The 15724-nt window shown below is 33.2% G+C and overlaps 4 protein-coding genes across 7 annotated transcripts in view; 3 read left to right on the forward strand and 1 right to left on the reverse strand.

Annotated features, from left to right (window-relative positions):
• Window positions 1-2309: 2309 nt before the first annotated feature.
• Window positions 2310-5842, forward strand: LOC106777443 (the record flags this gene model as incomplete). The annotated part of the gene is given in 8 exon segments (XM_014665024.2): window positions 2310-2421; window positions 2746-2822; window positions 2938-3013; window positions 3315-3361; window positions 3442-3747; window positions 4263-4301; window positions 4424-4541; window positions 5483-5842. Coding segments are annotated over 8 exon segments (759 nt in total). The 3' UTR covers window positions 5533-5842.
• Window positions 5843-6063: 221 nt separating this feature from the next.
• The window catches only part of LOC106777682 (vegetative cell wall protein gp1-like), a 12487-nt gene continuing 2826 nt past the window's right edge, over window positions 6064-15724 (reverse strand). The window contains exon 2 of one of the 2 annotated variants that reach the window (XM_014665379.2): window positions 6064-6598. In XM_014665379.2, the coding sequence (XP_014520865.1) occupies window positions 6290-6598 (309 nt within the window). In that variant the 3' untranslated portion in view covers window positions 6064-6289. Of the gene's footprint in view, window positions 6821-15724 lie in introns of those variants that run through there. The other variant, XM_014665378.2, reaches the window with a different exon arrangement.
• LOC106777681 (50S ribosomal protein L19, chloroplastic) lies at window positions 6905-9209 on the forward strand. 2 transcript variants are annotated; one of them, XM_014665376.2, is made up of 5 exons: window positions 6905-7052; window positions 7140-7430; window positions 7596-7682; window positions 7771-7904; window positions 8800-9160. In XM_014665376.2, the coding sequence occupies exons 1-5, from the start codon at window positions 7029-7031 to the stop codon at window positions 8906-8908; spliced, it is 645 nt and encodes a 214-aa protein (XP_014520862.1). In that variant the 5' UTR covers window positions 6905-7028; the 3' UTR covers window positions 8909-9160. The 2 variants fall into 2 exon arrangements, with proteins under 2 accessions (XP_014520862.1, XP_014520863.1); XM_014665377.2 differs by having other exon boundaries at window positions 6923-7052; window positions 7143-7430; window positions 8800-9209.
• On the forward strand, window positions 11393-15428 carry LOC106777680 (vesicle-associated protein 2-1-like). 2 transcript variants are annotated; one of them, XM_014665372.2, is made up of 10 exons: window positions 11393-11460; window positions 11558-11678; window positions 11862-11932; window positions 12037-12118; window positions 12884-12999; window positions 13090-13213; window positions 14307-14380; window positions 14496-14571; window positions 14873-14919; window positions 15051-15428. In XM_014665372.2, exons 2-10 carry the CDS (start codon window positions 11627-11629, stop codon window positions 15411-15413), a joined length of 1005 nt encoding a protein of 334 aa, XP_014520858.1. In that variant the 5' UTR covers window positions 11393-11460; window positions 11558-11626; the 3' UTR covers window positions 15414-15428. The 2 variants fall into 2 exon arrangements, with proteins under 2 accessions (XP_014520858.1, XP_014520861.1); XM_014665375.2 differs by having other exon boundaries at window positions 15000-15085.

Raw genomic sequence — 15724 nt, forward strand, 5'->3', positions numbered from 1 at the left:
AATAATTATTAAGAAATAAACTATATTAAATAATTTTAAAATTTTAAATTAAATTAAACTATTATTAAATTTAAAATGAAATTTAAAAAATTTATAAAAAAAATTGTATAGATTTTAAAGTCTATTAAAATGGTGTAGGATGACTATAATAAGAGAAAAAAAAATTAGAAGGGTGTAGGTTGACTTTAATAAGAAAGAGAAAAAATTAGAGAGATGCGGAATGAGTTTATGAAAAAAGAGAAAATATTAAAATAATATTAATTAAGGTTAAAATGGTAATTTTTAGAGGTGCAGGATGAAAGCTTGGAGGTGTAGGATGAAACAACTTTATTTTAAATTATCCAGTGCTTTTATGCAATTGCGATTGAAATTTTGTTTTGGAGTGTGCATCATGAGTTGGTCTATTAATAAAATCCAAACTGTTAAATAGAGTACACTTATTCCAACATTTATAACATGTGTGTTGAGAATCAAACTAATCTAAAAACTAAAAATTAGAACTCTAAAAATGGATCATAACCTGTGAACTAATCCGGTTTATTACGGGTTCGGATCGGGTCGGGTTTGAAAAAATTGTATTTTTTTATGGGTCAGATTTCAACCCGACTTATTTAAACCCGATTCATGTGAGTTGAACTTGTGATAGTCCGGGTTGACCCGTCAACCCACCTACCTAATTTTATTTTATTAAAATTTAATTTTAATTTTATAAAAAATATTTATTATTATTTTTTGCTTGAAAAATTTATTTAAGTTTCCTATTTTCAAAATTAATTAAATATCCATGTTAGGAATGAAATTTGAGAGTGGAATTTGTTTAGATTTGAATTATAGAAATTTTGTATTTTTTTTATTTAGAAAAAGTTGTAATAAAGTGAAGCGGTGAGCCAACCCGTGGTGGGTCGGACCGAGTTCGAATTTTTCTGACTCATTAATAAATGGACCAGATTGGATTGACTCACTAAATGACCAACCCGTGGTAGGTCGGATTAGGTCGAGCCGGATGACCCATTTTGATAGTTTTACTAAAAATAATAACTAAAGACTGATTATTTTTATAGCAAAGTATCCTAAATCTTACTAAAACATCATTTTTGTCTTAAAAATAATAGTTGTGCTAATAACTAAATAAAAATTATTAAAATATAGATCTTATAAAGTATGTGAATTTGAGTAGAAATTATAAAAATGTCTTAAAATTAATATAACATAGTGATTCATAAGTAAATTAAGACTTGTATGATAAATATATAGATAAATTTTAAGGATTAAATATTTTATTGATTTCGTATTTGTTTAAAAATTTTAATTAGGTTATCAAATTTTAATTGGTTTCAATTAAATCTTTATTTTTAAAATTGTGATTTTTTTTATCAGTATAGTAGCAACCACGTTAATTTATATGAAATATGTTAATTCGTGATTTTTTTTATTATAAATAATTGTTATGTGTCAAAGGAGTTTTATAACATAAGAGTAATAACGTCATATGTTAGTTACTATTAAGACAAGTATTATGTGAGAAATATTAACTTATTTTATTTATATTTTGTTTCAATTCGATTTTAATAATTTTTAAATTTGAATAATTTTACATTAGATAAATTAAGACTTAGCATGACTTTTGAAATAAAATATATAGATAGTTTTAATATAAAATTTAATAATTTATCTATAAAAATTTAGAAAAAAAAAACATAGACATTCTGTCTAAGTGTTCGTATTTTTGTATGTTTTTAATGAATCTAAATATAATATTTATATTAATTTTATTTTTTAAAAGAAAATACTTTACATTTTAAAATTAAAAAAAAAAAAAAAGCACATCACATACCAGTATGACAATATGTTTCATCCACTACAAGGCTTCCCAATGCTTTTACACCTAAGCCCTTTCTCTTCCAAATATGATAAGTAAAGGAAAAATAAAAATATAATCTGTGTACAGCCAATAAAAAAATCTTTATTATATGTTGCAAATGATATAAAGTTGAAATTAAAAAACTTTAAAACAATTATAAAATATTAGTAACATATTATTTTAGGAAAAAGTATTTTTAACATTGTTCTCTGGTCTCATTATAAACTATGCATGTTTATCGGTGGTTTTTCTGATACTAATATGATAAATTCAATCTATAGATGATAATTTTTCAAGAAAGATTTAAGTTTAAGTTTGGTTTTAACTCACAATTACATTGTTTTTTGCTTGCATGATGTGCTAATGGTGAATAGTGGAAGGAGAAAATGTTGAGAATGAACAAAGTGATATACTTAGCTTTTGAAGTGAGAATCCATTTACTTTGAAGATGGTTTTGGAATAAGCCCTTTAAATATACGTACTTCCATCGTCTCTAAAACCTTCATTGAACCAGATGGATTGGAAACGCTTCTTCAACGCAAAAACTCCCCAAAATCCCAGTATCACTTTTTCCCATTTCTCTACACTTTCATATATCATATTCATATATCTATCTTTTCTTTTCAAGCATGTCTAATCTCATCAGAAACTCATTTTTCAATCAATACTTGTCATGAATGACTTTCGAGATAATTTTCAGAAGTGAACAAAATTACAGTATATAGTACTTTTTCATTGGTTAATGAAACAAAAACCAGTTACACGCATGGTTGAATCTTCTGCATGCTTGACATATTTGTTTAAAGCCTGCGAAATCAAATCGTACTAAACTATAACTGAGTGGTTATATTTGTAAACCAATGGTTATTTGCATGTATGTGTAGATACAGTGTCCATGTTGGATCAAGTGATGAGCGTCACCAAGGGTGCAACAGATGGAATTTCTAGTGTTAGCAATTCGGTGAGACAAAATTCATCAGCTTCCTCTTTCAAGCATGCTGTCATTACCATGTTGCTCCTTATTTTCTCTTCTGTTGCTTTTGAAAAAAAATGTCTCTTTCTCATGTTTTATACAGATTAGGATGTTGGGAACCTCGAGTATTCAGGGCGCGGTTGGATATGGAATTGGTTTTCGCCATGGTTTTGGACTTGGTATGCCATATCTATTCATATTTCTCAATTCTCTGTCAAATAATAGACGTTTCACCTTTATCTGATTTTTATATCATTTGGTGTTTGTTATGCTGTTGCTCTCAGCTTGATAGATATGTTATAATGCATTCTATGCATGATTTCTACATTCATATATGCATTACACACTAAGAATGAAACCGTGGAAGCAGAAAACGATGCTAGGATTTGTCACAAATTACGTGTCGAATATCTTACATAGACTAAAACCGAAACAATCTTCATTCGATATTGCTGAGCTTTTTCATTTACTCACCTGCAGGTATATCTATGAAATCAGGAGTGGATAAACTTCAATCAAGTGTAATAGTATGTGAAATTTCACTCATCTGAAAAAGTTGTCTTGTATTCTCTGCCTTTTATGGATGATTAAATCTTGAATTTGGCAGGAACCAATGACAAAAATGACTGGACTTGTTCCCGGATTACCATTTGGTCAGGGTGCATTGCCGATGCCAGCATCCTCAAAGAATGACCAAGTTTCTTCTGAAAGCATGATGCAATCGGTAACTAAATCAGCAGATCAAATATCTGCAGGAAGAAGCATGATGCAGCACGCAACTAAATCATTTGACCAAATTTCTCAAGAAAGCTTAGTGCAGTTGGCTAATAAATCAGTCCACCAGCTCTCACAAGGTCTTGTAGGGTCTCAACCTACAAAGATTGGTTCGGCCAGTGACAGCCAAACAGAGAAGGTTATTATTAATATCTTTCCACAAACTCCACCATTGAACCAAAAACAGGTTTCAAATAAATCAAAACTGCCTGTTATCAGAAGATGCTTTGCCTTAAAATGCCTTATAACTTGGGTTTCACTAGTAGAATAGGGTTTTAAGCCTAATTTAACCTCACAAAACCGATTTCTAACATGGTATCGGAGTTATGGTTAGAACCGATCCTAACGATATTTATTCGGCATATAATTTCACCCGCTATTAGGCCTTATCGGACCATCAATTAATAGCTAGTCTTAGTTCGAGATGTATATACCTCGGCGTGAGAGGGTGTATTGGAAGTCCTACATATAAGGCCAATTTATAATATACAAGTAAGGTGTTACAAACCGGTGGGTTGAGTTAGACTTTAAAAACCCACTTTCTAATATTCACATGCTTATTATGTTCATGCAGTTGTATATGAAATGATAATTTAAGCTTTTCCTAAATTTATGAAACATGATTTGAAAATCTGATTGAGAGATATTTTGTAGGCTGGACTCATGCAGTCAGAAAACAAGCTACTTCAGACGGTAATTTTTTATTTGAAGGCAACATGTACCACAGTCGATAGCATATACTTTTCATTGAACTTTTCGAATGGTTGAGTTACTTCAAATATGAAAAATCAGTATTACTATTACTATGGATTTAGGTTATGAAACAGCGACAAATCATTGATGAACTTAGGGAGGAAAATGAGAAGCTTTTCCAGATACTGCAACTGAAGGACCTGAAAATACCATGCAGCAAGCTTCCGCCAAGTTCTTCAGGTGAATTACGATGAGGTTGCAAGCACTGATTTTTTTGTGCCCTAAAACACAAATAAAGCAAAAAAAATAAAAGATTATAAAAACTATGCTCATCTTTTGACAAAATCAGCTGAAAAGTTCATTTTAACTTCGTATAACATAAATTCTGAGCTAAAAAAAGTTATTTAATTAGTTATTGTAATAGAATATTAATTATTTTAATTTTTATTGTTAAAATATTTTTAATTTGAACTGTCTGAAATGATTAAAATTAATTCAAGAAATACTAAAAGCAATACAATAATTAATTATCTTTATAAAATTAAAATAAGTAATGATGAGTAATAAAACAATAGAAATAATAAAGTATAAAGAAAGTTAAATATTTTAAAATAAATTATTTGAAAGATTTACAGACTAACTACTTAAATAAGCTAGTAAGTTTATTCGTATTACTAAAAACACTTAATATATTCTAAAAAATCAGGTTTTTAGGTACATTGACAACTTTAAAAAGAGAAATCAATGCTAGAAATAAATTAGAAATAAATGGAACTAAAATAAATAAATAAATATTTCTACTTTAATTGTTTGTTGTTAATATCTAAATCACGCCAATATTAATAACATATTTAGTTTTGGCCAAAAGTATCTTATAATTAAAATGGTGAAGGACTTGTTTCAAACATAATAATTGTGTTATTGATGTTTGCATGTACATTCCTACATTAGACAATGGTAAAATTAGAACAATGGTAATTAGGATAACATATTTTCACATTTATTTGACATTAATTATAGAAATAAAATGATCATATATTAATAAATTTTTATATTTTTTAAAAAGGAATAAGGTAAAAAAATAAGAAAAGATATATGTGAGTGTGAAATTATATTTTTTGTAAAATAAAATAGAGTTAAAGATTAAGCATGCTTAAATCGTAACTTCTTTGTGGTAACAGGTACTTTTCCAATTTCAAGAGGAGAAGAAAATGGCAGTGAAAAACTGTAGAGAGCCAGAAGAACAATCCATGCATAAATTACTAATTACTTCATTAAAAAAAGATTGTGTTTTTAATACTGTAATAACAAGTAATTTTTTTAATAGGTAAATGTGGAATATTGCATCAATAATTTCTGATAAATATTTTTGTTTAGTTCTCATCATAGATGCCTTATGAGTAACATAAAAAGCTAAAGTTTGGTACTCAGAATTTTTAATTCATTGGGGGGTAGAATCTAGTGCTTTATTTTCTGTGGTACAAAATTCTCCATCTCTAATTTTATCATAAATGAATAAATTCTGTAACTTTATGGCCAACACAAAATACCTAAAGTGTCACCTTCAACATGTTCTTCTTTCTTAATACCATATATATAAAGTTTTTGTAAGGCTTCGTATGTATAAAACGTGAATATGACCTATTTTATCATTGATATTAACAGTTAAAAAACACCAAAGAGGTTTTTCAAACCATACTATTAATCTCTTCATGACATGAATATAAGATGAAGAGCAGACATAAATAGAATAATATTATAATTGTAAAAGTCAGGAATTAGCATTCGTAGGTAAAATCGTAAATTTTGAATGGCATCATAAATCATACAATTCTCGTACGATATTGCAATTAGCAAATACCGACCAATTATCCAAGAATCATCTTCAGAATAAAATAGCAGAGTAGCTTACAAAGAACAGAACAAAAAACATGTCTCATTTATTGATTCAAGCCTACACAGAGTTGAGTGAATGAGTCTGTCTTGGCTCAGAGAAGAAGCATTGCAGCAGCCGCGAAAAAGGGTGAAGGTAGCATGAAGAAGCTGGTTCCACGAAGAAACGCGTTGCTGGGTCTTGAAGGCACAGAATCAGCAGATGCTGATGAAGGGGATGAAGTGGGTGAGAGAGCAAAAGGTGAAGGCGGCGATGAAGTGGCGGATGGGCCCGAGCTTGGTCCTGGGCTTGGGCTTGGGCTTTGAGAAGGTGTAGGAGTTGGTGAGGTAGTTGGGGACATTTGCGAGGGGAGAGTTAAAGACGTGGGTGCAGGAGAGGGAGCTTGAGACGTGGATATTGCTACCAGAGTGAAGAAAATGGTTAGCATCAAGATGGCACGTGTGAGTGCCATGGTTACGCAGAGAAAAGAGAGAACAGAGTATNCAGAACAATGGTAATGGTTACTGTATTTATAGAAGGAGCAAAGATAATAGAAGTTCTTAACGAAGAATCAGTTTTTATGTTTTGGTGACACTGAAATGCGTCAATATTTCATGCAATCATGGGTGGGGTAGATCCGGCCCAGAAAGTAATGGACTTTATTGGGCCCTCCATTTTGAAAACCAGGCCTAGCCCAATAAAAGGTAAAAGGAAAGTGTAGTTGGCACGTGTGGAACGGATAGAAACAGATAAGGGTCTTCTCCATTACAGCTTTCCAATTCTTCTTACATTTTGCAGTGTTGCCATGTCTCCTTCCCACTGAAGCGAAACCCCTATTTCCCATCTTCATAATAATGGCTTCTCAAGTTCTTCTTCAGGTTTTTCTCTCGCCTCTACATTAAATGTGGAAATCTAAACATTTTCATATTCACTGTCTCCTTACTGATTCGGAAATTGTACTGCAGCAGGCACTGTTTGCGCCTAAGCTCACTTTTCCTTCCTCTTCCCCTCGTAACGTTGCGTTAATTTCTAGGGTTTCTACGACTCCAATTTCATGGCGTTGCACTCCTCTTACTGCTAAGTCTAGTTTCGTCGTGAGAGCTGATTCCAACCTCGAAGGCGGTGGTGAAGCCACCGAAGATGTTCCTTCCGATAATGTTGATGACGTTTCGGAAGGCGAAACAGAACAGCTTTCGGATTCTGAAGCTCCGAAATTGCCCCGAAAAGCCAGAGTCAAGCTTGGAGACGTTATGGGGGTAATTAGAGGCGCCATAAATTAGCTTGAGTGTTTTAATTAACAATTAGTTTTCCACACTCTACACCCTTTCTATGCGTGTCTGTGTGTGAGAATGTGTAGGGAAAAGACAGAAGATGGACGAAGTGTAAAATGTATGATGATGTTGTTGTTGTTGTCGATGCAGATATTGAATCAGAGGGCAATTGAGGCATCGGAGAAGGAAAGACCCACGCCAGACATTAGGACTGGGGATATTGTCGAAATCAAATTGGTATTCTTTTTATTACTTAAGATATATTTTGAGAAGAGTGCTGAAGTGACATGAATTTTATGCTGATATAATTTTGTTCTTCTTGCAGGAGGTTCCTGAGAACAAGCGTAGGCTGTCCATTTATAAGGGGATTGTCATCTCAAAACAAAATGCTGGTATTCACACAACTATTCGAATCCGAAGAATCATTGCCGGCACTGGGGTTGAGATAGTCTTCCCAATGTGAGTTTCCTCTTTATTAGAATTTTGTACTTAAAGATTATTATTGCCATTTGCTTTTCCACTATTTGGATCATTGCTTCACATCATTGTTTATCCTATTGTTGTGATTTGGGGTATAATTATATAAACCATGTTCCTACTAAAAACTGGGAATTTGGGATGAATACTTAAGCTATCTTTGGTACCTAAAAGGAACTGTGGTTAATTTGAAGACTTTGGATGACTAAGCTGTGGAAAAAGAAATAGTTAGGAGTTCTCATTTTCAAAGATTTAGATTACATCGTCTATGACTGCTCAATTTGCTACTTTGCACCTTTTGAAACTACATAGCTCGGACATTGGTTGTGGGATTCTGATCAATGGTAGCTTAAGGTAACCTTGTTCTACAATAAATTGAAGCATGAGACTATTTTCATCTCAATTAATTTTTTTTACAAAATGGGGTTTATTCGGTTGCCATGGGAGGGTTAAAACTTGAAAGAAGACAAATCCTTCTTTGTGTGATCTACCACCCTCCTTGGATATACCAAATTCAGGGAATAAGAACTCTGGTTGTGGTAAATTGGTATTGGAAAACATATCAGCCTGAAGGATGGCGGGTGAGATTCATATCTGTTTCAATATATAACCTACATTTCTGTTCGTTGGTATCGAACATATGCAATGTTTCTATGCTTAATGTTTGTCTTCTGTCTGTGTTGTGTATTAAGGGTTAATGAAATTATCATTGAGAACATCTGAATTTATTTATTGAAGCTGATTGCCCAAACAGTTCTCTGTTTTAAGTTACAAATGGATGTCTAAAGACCATTGTATATGAATTTTCATATTCGTAGATTGTATTATGAAATCTTAACTTGGCTTTTCCTTGTGATATATTGTCTTACTGCGACAGTTACTCACCGAACATAAAAGAAATCAAAGTGGTAAGCCATCGTAAGGTCAGGAGGGCAAGATTGTACTATCTGAGAGACAAGCTTCCGAGATTCTCCACTTTCAAATGATACGTAGATACCCCACTTTTCCCTACGTTCATCTTCGAAGTAGTCTACTGATCCATGATAAGTGTTGCGGGGCTTTAATTCTATTATTTCAATTTGTTCTGTTGTAGAATATATCATTTTTCTTCCCCTTACATCCTATCTTCCCTGAAATCGAAACAAGTGTACTGCTGAACCTCGATAGCACTGAGAAATTTCAAGTGTTTCTTCTGTGTCACTATAATATATGCTGTAAGAAAGCGAAGCTGTGAAAAAGAAAACCATTACTTTAGTTCATTAAAATGGATACTGGGATTAAAATCTAGAGCCACAAGCTGGAATAATTTTGCTATATATTCTTTAGTTTTATGTTTTTATTTATTACATATCTAAATGTAGACGAAATATGGGGATGGTGTGTATTTTTATGATTTAATACCCTTCGTCATCATTTAGTTTAAAATCGTTATTTTCATAATCATCAATATAGTGTGTCCCGGTTTGCCGATACGTTTTCAGTGTTTGATTGCCCTTCTTGCTTAAAAGAAGGAAAATAGGAATATATTCATACCTCGATGAATATGTTATGGATAATAGGAGAACAATTGTCTCTACCTATTTTTTATGAAGTAAAAATGAAAGAGAAAAACGAGAGGAGGTACATAGCAATTACAAGTGAGGTAAAACTTAGTAGCTAATATTGAGCATTAACTTCATAAGAAAATTAATGAGATATTTAGAATAATGGAGTGTTAATAACTAATCTAAAAAAGTTGAAAATTTAATTTAAGAAATTAAAATTTGAAAAAGTTGAAAATTGGCTAAAGATCAGAGGAGCTATACCTTTTTCTTATTGGATTGGATTTCAGATCTAGTTTTGAAAATAGATCCAATTCAAATTGAGCTTATATTTTTTTTTTAAGTTATTCATTATACAATTGCTTATAGATTTATATAACTAACTTTTAAAAATATTTTAATTGTATTTTCTTAAAGAAAATAAAACCCGTTTAAATTAAATTAATTTAAATCTAAAAAATATAAACTAAAATGCTTAAATAGTGGAATGGGATAAGTTTTCACATATCATTTCTCTTTCTGGGTCAAAATATAGAAAAAAATAAAAAGTGATAAATAAAAAAGAGGTTTAATAGCACTAATGGTCCCTATTTTGTCACGTGTATTCGTTTTGGTCCCTATATTTTTTTTTTGGTTCAATGTTGTCCTAAAGATCGTAATTTGTGTTCAATTTAGTCATTTTTACTAACGTTGTCTAAATCAATAACGGCCAGATCTCCACATGTGCAATTAGAGAGTGAACTGTCATTTATGTTCTGACATGGACTAGATGAGTCATCATCATAGGGACCACATTCAGAAATAATTAACAATGAGGACTAGATTGAAGAACCTTCATTCATTACAAAACACAGAGTCACATCACCATCGTCTTCAACCTTCAACCCAACTGAAACCCTACTTTCTTTCTAAAAATCCAACCCTAGCGCCGCCACACCTAAACCATGAGGCCACCACCGCAATCACTGACCCTATTTGCATAAAGACCCTATTTGCTGGTCTTGTTTACCATTTCCATCTTTGCCTCATAACCGTCACCTTTGAAAGAAAAGCAAAGCCAGAGAATATTCCAAGTACCATGATCTACCTTTGAAAGTAAACCATCTTTTTGAAGAAAGATTTTTTCCTTGTCCCAGAGACTCCAAAAACTTTCATATAGAGTGACCAAAATCACATTCACACACCCTTTTTATCAAAACCCCTGTTAACGGTTTCAATCACAGCATCAACAACTCTAACTTTACAATTGAAGAGAACCAATAAGGAAAAAGAGGAAACTTGGACATTGTTCACAAACTTGGGTTGGTAAAAACTTTAACTTATGGGGAGAAATAAAGGAGAATCCAATTATCGTAACAACAAGAAGAAGATTGAGAAAGAGACATGACTCATCAACCACCTAGATTGGGAACAAGATTGGCTAACCACGAAACCCTAACCCCAATTTCACTCTTCACCCTCATCAAAAATTGGGTTCCATTAAATAAATCACATTTCTTTCAAAATCCACCTCAATGTAGCTGAAGGACTCCATGTGGGCTGTTAAATCACATCAACACTGTTCTGCACAGCTGGACTATCTGCCGTTAACGATTTAAACAACGTTTACAAAAAGGACCAAATTGAACGAAATTTATATTCTTTATGACAACATTAAAAAAGAAAAATGAGGACCAAAACAAATGCACCTTGCGAAAATAGAGACCTTTAGTGCTATTAAGACTAAATAGAACATTTAAAAAGGACACGTGAACAGAGTACGTAGCAGGTGGCCCCAAAGGATGCGAGAGTGTAGCAGCGTTTCTCTCCCTCTCTGTGTATTCAGTGCCTCTGCCAAAACCAGATGGCACAGACAGATAGTGTGGAGGAATACGAAGGCCCAAAGCGATCTCGGTGGCTAAAATTCAGCATAATTTGGTTTAGGACTTTGTAGCCATCGGTGCTCCATACTCCTCGTTCCATCACACATCTCTTCTTGCTCTTCTCCTTCATGCGATGTGATGTCACTCTAATCATTCCTTCCTCCATTCCCCATTCCCCCTTTCCCCCCATTCCCCTTCTTCGCTATGACCGCCTCTCAACTCATCATGCGATGTGATGTCACTCTAATCATTCCTTCCTCCATTCCCCATTCCCCCTTTCCCCCCATTCCCCTTCTTCGCTATGACCGCCTCTCAACTCATCTCCGTTAGTCCCGACGAACTCCGCTTCCATTGTACGTCGTCTCTCTCTCTCTTCTCATTTCCCTTTCGCTCATTCTTACCAATTGTTGTTTAATTTTTCCTCTTTTTTTCTATATTCTTCTTTTTACCATCACTTCCTTCTCATGATATTAATCATTAGACACATTTATCGCCAATACGTTCTTTATTTATTCTCCTGCTTTTCGTTTAACCAGTTGAGTTGGAGAAGCAGACGTTTTGCGATCTTAAGGTCCTCAATAACACACAGAATCATGTTGCTTTCAAGGTTTTTTTTTTTTTTTTTTTTAACTTAATGTTCCTCAATATGCTCTTCCTTTCTTCTCAATGCATTTGATTCCAGTGTATTTTTCTTAATTTTCTCCTTGACAGGTCAAAACCACTTCTCCCAAGAAATACATTGCACGACCTAACACCGGTGTCGTACACCCCTGGGACTCCTGTATCATCAGAGGTGCTGCATGTTAATATTACCGAGTTACTTATATAAGGCTAGTTCTTTGATTATGATACGTATTATCTTTATTTGGGTTAGATATATACTTGAAGCGATTTTGAAAAATGGAAACTATTGAATATTTAAATGAAGACAAGTTTCTGATACTGTCTTCTTTAAATAATTACGATAGATTACAGACACCTGGAGAACACACCTTAGCAAAACCGTTTTATTTTTTGCTTTAAAACATTTATGATATCTTTGATCGGTGGTGTGAACGGATAAAATGAAAAGCAAAATTCTCACCTTTTAGCCAAATAAAAAGGAAAAATGTTATCAAGACAAATTTTATTTATTTGCTGAAATTAATTATAAGTATTTATTAACCTTTCCCCTCATGATTTTTAATTTCTAATAACTTTAAGCAAAGACAAATAAGATATTAGGAAATGTGTTGCTAGCACTTCTCTAGTGGACGTAAATTTTAGAAATCTGCTGTTTCATACATTACTTGGGTAGGAGGAAACGGAGGGTGGATGTTTAGGTCTGTGAAAACTGCAAATTTCAACTGATCAATAATGGAAGTTTTTCTTTCCTGCAAAGGACTAGGAATAAGTGATTCAAGGGCTTTATTTGTGCTTGTGATGCTGTATTTCAGGTTTTTTATGTTCCATCTAGATGAACTGTTCTTGTGTTAAATTTATCTGTTTTGGAGCCCAGAACTCATCCCAGTCTATGGTAGTAGAATTTGTCATATTGTCCAAGTTTTATTTTGTACAGTCACCCTCCAAGCCCAACGGGAATACCCTCCAAAAATGCAATGTAAAGACAAGTTTCTCTTACTGAGTACAATAGTGAGTCCAAATACTGATGTTGTCGACCTCCCACAAGATACTGTAAGAGGGTCAACACTGTCTTTTATACGGGATCCACTATGCAGATTGAAAAGCAAAAATTTATCACCGATACTGTTAATTTACTTGCAGTTTGATGAGGAAAGTGGTAATTCAGTAGAGAAGTTGAAATTCAGAGCTGCATATATCTCTACTGCCTCACCCGAAGGAAGATCTGAAGATGATGCATCAAGGAGCTCACATAAATTCCTCTTCTGTGAGTTTCTTTTCCTCCCCCATATACCCTTCGCGGAAATCATTCTTTATTTTGAATTTCGTAATTTTATGTGTTTACTTTACCCATAATGCCATATGTTGTATCTTGGATTTTGTGACAGCATTAATTCCACTTTGTTGATGCACACCTACTCGTGATACTTGCTGCATTTGGTGGAAACAAACAACGTAGGACTTGGTATTTGAGAAAGCTAGAAAACATATTGAGATTGATAAGTAAATACAAAATAAAAATTGAAATCAGTGAAACATTTGAACTTCCTTCTATAGGTCCCTTCTGATTGAAAATATAAGCATGTTCAAGCTTCTCCTGTTTATAATATATTTGGTATCTGGTTTATTCTGCTCAGTTTACTTTATAATTTTATGGAGGTGTTTCCTTGGCTTTTAAGTGGCATAAAACATCTAGCAGAGTTTGTGCACTCCACAAATTATTGACCCATGAAAGGAGTGTGGAATAAAATTATATTCAGGTCTCTAGTTAATTTGTCGAGATTATACTTATAACTTTAATTCTTGTGGGACTGTTTAGAGATTATATCATTTGTACACGCTGAATTTAAAGTAATTACTACTGTATTTATGATACCAGTTTATTCTTTCAGGTTAAGACAGTTGTATTGGCTGCTTTTAATTTCATTCCATTAACATGCATACTGACTTTAACTTTGGAGATGGTTTTGGAATAAGCCCTTTAAATATACGTACTTCCATCGTCTCTAAAACCTTCATTGAACCAGATGGATTGGAAACTCTTCTTCAACGCAAAAACTCCCCAAAATCCCAGTATCACTTTTTCCCATTTCTCTACACTTTCATATATCATATTCATATCTATCTTTTCTTTTCAAGCATATTCATGAATGACTTTCGAGATAGTTTTAGAAGTGAACAAAATTACAGTATATAGTACTTTTTCATTGGTTGATGAAACAAAAACCAGTTACACGCATGGTTGATTATTCTTCATGCTTGACATATTTGTGTAAACCTGCGAAATCATACTAAACTACAACTGAGTGGTTATATTTGTAAACCAATGGTTATTTGCATGTATTATTCGATATGTGTAGATACGTCCATGTTGGATCAAGTGATGAGCGTCACCAAGGGTGCAACAGATGGAATTTCTAGTGTTAGCAATTCGGTGAGACAAAATTCATCGGCTTCCTCTTTCAAGCATGCTGTCATTACCATGTCGCTCCTTCTTTTCTCTTCTGTTGCTTTTGGAAAAAAATGTCTCTTTCTCATGTTTTATACAGATTAGGATGTTGGGAACCTCGAGTATTCAGGGCGCCGTTGGATATGGAATTGGTTTTGGCCATGGTTTTGGACTTGGTATGCCATATCTATTCATATTTCTCAATTCTCTATCAAATAATTGACGTTTTCACCTTTATCTGACTTTTATATCATTTGGTGTTTGTTATGCTGTTGCTCTCAGCTTGCTTGATAGATGTTATAATGCATTATATGTATGATTTCTACATTCATGTGCATTACACACTAAAGAATGAATCTGTGGAAGCAGAAAACCATGCTAGGATTTGTCACAACTTACGTGTCGAATATCTTACATAGACTAAAGCCGAAACAATCTTCATTCGATTGCTGAGTTTTTTCATTTACTCACCTGCAGGTATAGCTATGAAATCAGGAGTGGATAAACTTCAATCTAGGATAATAGTATGTGGAATTTCACTCATCTCAAAAAGTTGTCTTGTATTCTCTGCCTTTTATGCATGATTAAATCTTGAATTTGGCAGTAACCAATGACAAAAATGACTGGACTTGTTCCCGGTTTACCATTTGGTCAGGGTGCATTGCCGATGCCAGCATCCTCAAAGAATGACCAAGTTTCTTCTGAAAGCATGATACAATCAGTAACTAAATCGGCAGATCAAAAATCTGCAGGAAGCATGATGCAGCAGGCAACTAAATCATTTGACCAAATTTCTCAAGAAAGCTTAATGCAGTTGGCAAATAAATCAGTCCACCAACTCTCACAAGGTCTTGTAGGGTCTCAATCTACAAAGATTGGTTCGGCCTTTGACAACCAAACAGAGAAGGTTATTATTAGTATCTTTCCACAAACACTACCATTTAACCAAAAACAGGTTTCAAATAAATCAAAACTGTCTGTTATCAGAAGAATTTGTGCCTTTCAAAATGCCTTATAACTTTTCACAGACTCATTATGTTCATGAAATTGTATGAAATGATAATTTAAGCTTTTCCGAAGTTTATGAAACATAATTTGAAAATCTGATTCAGATATATTTGTAGGCTGGACTCGTGCAGTCAGAAAACAAACTACTTCAGACGGTAATTTTTTATTTGACGGCAACATGTACCATAGTCGATAGCATATACTTTTTATTGAACTTTTCGAATGGTTCAAATATGAAAAATCAGTATTACTATTACTATGGATTTAGGTTATGAAACAGCGACAAATCATTGATGAACTTAGGGAGGAAAATGAGAAGCT

This window comes from Vigna radiata, chromosome 11 (genome assembly GCF_000741045.1).
Source record: "Vigna radiata var. radiata cultivar VC1973A chromosome 11, Vradiata_ver6, whole genome shotgun sequence".
Classification (NCBI taxonomy): Eukaryota; Viridiplantae; Streptophyta; class Magnoliopsida; order Fabales; family Fabaceae; genus Vigna; species Vigna radiata.

Excerpts from the sequence above, each read along its gene's own strand:
- LOC106777680 (XM_014665372.2), top strand. The coding sequence starts at position 11,627 with ATGACCGCCTCTCAACTCATCTCCGTTAGTCCCGACGAACTCCGCTTC. Across the intron at positions 13,214-14,306 it reads CTCACATAAATTCCTCTTCT|ATACGTCCATGTTGGATCAA; the intron begins GTGAGTTTCTTT and ends CGATATGTGTAG. Across the intron at positions 14,572-14,872 it reads TGGCCATGGTTTTGGACTTG|GTATAGCTATGAAATCAGGA; the intron begins GTATGCCATATC and ends ACTCACCTGCAG.
- LOC106777681 (XM_014665376.2), top strand. The coding sequence starts at position 7,029 with ATGGCTTCTCAAGTTCTTCTTCAG. Across the intron at positions 7,431-7,595 it reads AGCTTGGAGACGTTATGGGG|ATATTGAATCAGAGGGCAAT; the intron begins GTAATTAGAGGC and ends TTGTCGATGCAG. Across the intron at positions 7,905-8,799 it reads GTTGAGATAGTCTTCCCAAT|TTACTCACCGAACATAAAAG; the intron begins GTGAGTTTCCTC and ends TTACTGCGACAG.